General features: G+C 33.9%; 1 protein-coding gene across 1 annotated transcript; it reads left to right on the top strand.

Moving 5' to 3' along the window:
• HELRODRAFT_90258 (hypothetical protein) lies at positions 1 to 1322 on the top strand (the record flags this gene model as incomplete). The annotated part of the gene is made up of 4 exons (XM_009031772.1): positions 1 to 135; positions 210 to 343; positions 920 to 1006; positions 1091 to 1322. Coding segments are annotated over 4 exons (588 nt in total), but the record flags the coding sequence as incomplete, so codon positions are not given.
• Between the last annotated feature and the right edge of the window lie 2535 nt (positions 1323 to 3857).

Below are 3857 nucleotides of genomic sequence, written 5' to 3'. Positions count from 1 at the left end.
ATGGGCCCACAACCAACCTCACTACACGACCAACAAAACCAGCAGTATTCGCTTCAGTGGAGGCAGTTCCACCTCAGCAAGGCGAAACTAAAAGCCACAAGTCGTATTTCGGCACTTTTATCCGGATTCGCCATGGTTACTCGCATTCAATCATTTTTACGTTAAGTTATTCCAAATTGGTATTCAATATCTCCAAAACCTAATTTTAGGTGGCAATGGTGGAAACTGATTTCAAGCAGGATCTGGCAAGGCCAGAGGACAACACTCCACCCGAACTAATCGTTACGTTTAGTGTTATCACCACTCTCGTTGTGGCTGTCCACCTGCTTGCTCTTATGATTAGGTTCAATTGATAGTTTTTTTTTCCAATTTACCTTCTAGTAGTAGTAGTAGTAGTTGTTGTTGTAATAACAATAGCAGTGGTAGTAGTAGCTGTAGTGGTAGCAGTAAAAGCAGTAGTAGTTGTAGTGGTAGCAGTTTTAGCGGCGGCAGTAGTAGTAGTAGTAGTGGCAATCACAGCAGTAATAATTATTGTTTGAATGTTTTTTACAAGTATCAACAACAGACAGTGCATGAAACACTGTTCTCATCATCATTATCACCACTGCCATCGTTATCATCATCATCACCACCACCATCATCATCATCACCTTCATCATTATCACCATCATCACTGCAATCATCACCACCATCATCATCACCACCACCATCAATTGATTGATTGATTGATCATCATCACTGCTATCGTTATAATCACCATCACCATCATCATCACCACCACCATCATCATCACCATCATCATCACCACCACCATCATCATCACCATCATCATCACCACCACCATCACCATCATCATCACCACCACCATCATCATCACCATCATCATCACCACCACCACCACCATCACCATCATCATCAGCACTTGCATCCTACCCAACATCGAGACAGTCGGCTACTTGAACTCAAATGCAGCTGTTCTCGACTCACCACACATCCACCTGCAATGGTAATGATGATGATGATGATAGCGATAATGGTTATTATAACAATGCACACACACGCACACAGACACACACACACACACACACAGGTACATAGAGATAGCCTGGATATTCTCGACAGGCATCGGCATCCTCCTTTTCCTAGCCCAAATGGCCATCTTAGCCTGGGTGCGTTTCTACACGGTCAACAAGCTAGCCCCCATAGCTTCCATGGCCATCATAGTCCCCACTTTCCTAATCCTAATCGCGTTTGCGTTCCACTTTTATCGGCAGCTGATAAAGGCCAAATGCGAAAAGTCGACGAAGGGCCTGGCCGAGCTGGAGCTGCTGGCCTCTGACCTCGAGGCCGACAGGGTCTGCTTAACCAACAATGGCAGTCTCATGTTCCAGTCCTCAATCAACAACCTGAGTGGCATCAATCTAAAAATCAACAACAACAACAACACTACTACTAATAATAATAATGAGAGTAAAAATGATGTTAAGAAGGATGATAATAATAATTATAATAATAATAAAAATAATAATAATGATTATAATTATAATAATAAAAATAATAATAATAATAATAGTAACGAAAATAGCGTTAGCTATGAATTCAACAACATTTTCATCGATAGAAGCTTTGGGGATAAGAGTGATAATAATAATATTAATAACAATAGTAAGTTGAACAATAATAATAATAATAAGTCTAGCAGTAGTAGTAGTGGTAGTAGTAGTAGTAGTAGTAGTAGCAGTAGCTGCTATACTAGCAAAGAAGTGGCTGATGACAAGTTTAACAATAACAATAATAATAATGACAATAATAATAATAAATTGAATAATAATAATAACAATAATAAGCTGATTAGTAACAATAAGTATTATAGAACATATAGTAGTAGCATAGATACTGACTCTAGAGTTCTGAATGTGTGAACACTGCTTCAAGCTCAATTAAATGATTAATTGATTTATTTATTTATTAATTAATTGGCTAATTAGGTAATTAATTAGTCAATTAACTCTGCTTAACCATTTTATATTGATCGTTATTTTATTATTTACTTTTGTTTATTTATTTAAAAATCGGAATCTGACACGGCATTCTATTAATATTATTTTCGTCATGACGTCATTATCGTCTTTTTATTATCATCACCATCTTAAACAACAATCATCACCATCTTAAACAACAATCATCACCATCTTAAACAACAATCATCACCATCTTAAACAACAATCATCACCATCTTAAACAACAATCATCACCATCTTAAACAACAATCATCACCATCTTAAACAACAATCATCATCGTCGTCGTCATCATCACCATCATCTCAAACAACGATACTCATAGTCGTCGTCATCATCTTAAACAACAAGAATCATCTTAATCTTCAATGATAATATTCCTCACTCATATATTTACTACCTATATGCTCTTATCTGGATTCTTCCACTGATGAAGTCAACCGGCCAACCAACTAACCAACCATCCAATCAACCAACCAACCAGTCAACCAACCATCCATCCAATCAACCAACCATCCATCCAATCAACCATCCAACCAACCAGTCAAATAGTCAACCAACCAATCCTCCATTCAACCAACCAACCAGTCAAATAGTCAACCAACCAATCCTCCATTCAACCAGTCAACCATCCATCCAACCAGGCACTTTTATTTCTATGCTGACTGCTTAATTAAGCCTTGTTAATTGCTCGCTCTTTCATATACTTTGTCATCTGTTACCGTTATTTGCAATTGTTTGTGTGCGTGTGTGTGTTTGTTTGCGTGCATGTGTGTACGTGTGTGTATGTGTGAAAAGATCTGTCATCAAAGTCTACATTGTGTAAACCTTGTGGGAGAGAGAAAATTTTTTAGTTAGGGCTTCGTCATTTTTTTTATTGAGTAATTCTCCTTCTTGGCATCCTTAAATAATCAATTAATTAATTAATTACTCAATTAAAATTTGTTTTCGAATTACCGATTTTGGTTGTATGTAATTATTACTATTTTATTTTTATTAATAATTTTAATTAATTAAAATTCGTTTTCTAATTGCCGATTTGAGTTGTATATAATTATTATTATTGTTATTTTATTATTATTAATAACATTATTATTACTCTTGTTATGGTTTTTGGTTATATGTTTCTTGCAATATACGAACTATGCATGCGTAATAATTAATAATAATAATAATGATAATAATAATAATAAAAATGGCTTTGGTGGTGTTTGTTTGAAGGCAAAATATAAACATTAGCGGAAGTATATGTAATTGTGTATAAATATTTGTATGTTTGTGTGTATGTATGTGTGTATGTATGTGTGTATGTATGTGTGTATGTATGTGTGTGTATGTTCTTTTAATTGATATTCGTCTTATTGTTGTGTTTGTTCATTTAGTTATTTGCTTGGTTGGCTGGTTAAGAGGTTTTTTTAATAGGGATGAGAAATTACTTATGATGAATTATTAATAATAATAAATCTATATTAACTCATAATTAATGAATTAATTATGAGTTTAATTTTTTTTTATACGAATGGTAAATAAATTGACCTATATGAAATTATCTTTTTTTTCGAAAATGCAGAAACACACACACACACACAAAAACAAACAAAAACATACACACACTGTAATAAATGCAGAAACAACACACACATAAAGACACACACACACACACACTACACATACGCAAACTCTAATAAATCTCTAAACATAGATGATCAATAGATAACAATCTAACAATTAATATATATATATATATATATATATATATATATATATATATACTATTAATATACAATAACCTAAGCCTTATAAATACAGTATAAATATTTTATAGTAAGTATTAAACA

The sequence above is a fragment of the Helobdella robusta genome, assembly GCF_000326865.2.
Source record: "Helobdella robusta unplaced genomic scaffold HELROscaffold_79, whole genome shotgun sequence".
Classification (NCBI taxonomy): Eukaryota; Metazoa; Annelida; class Clitellata; order Rhynchobdellida; family Glossiphoniidae; genus Helobdella; species Helobdella robusta.
Note: the sequence above shows the minus strand (reverse complement) of the source record. Positions and strands in the feature narration are given on the sequence as shown.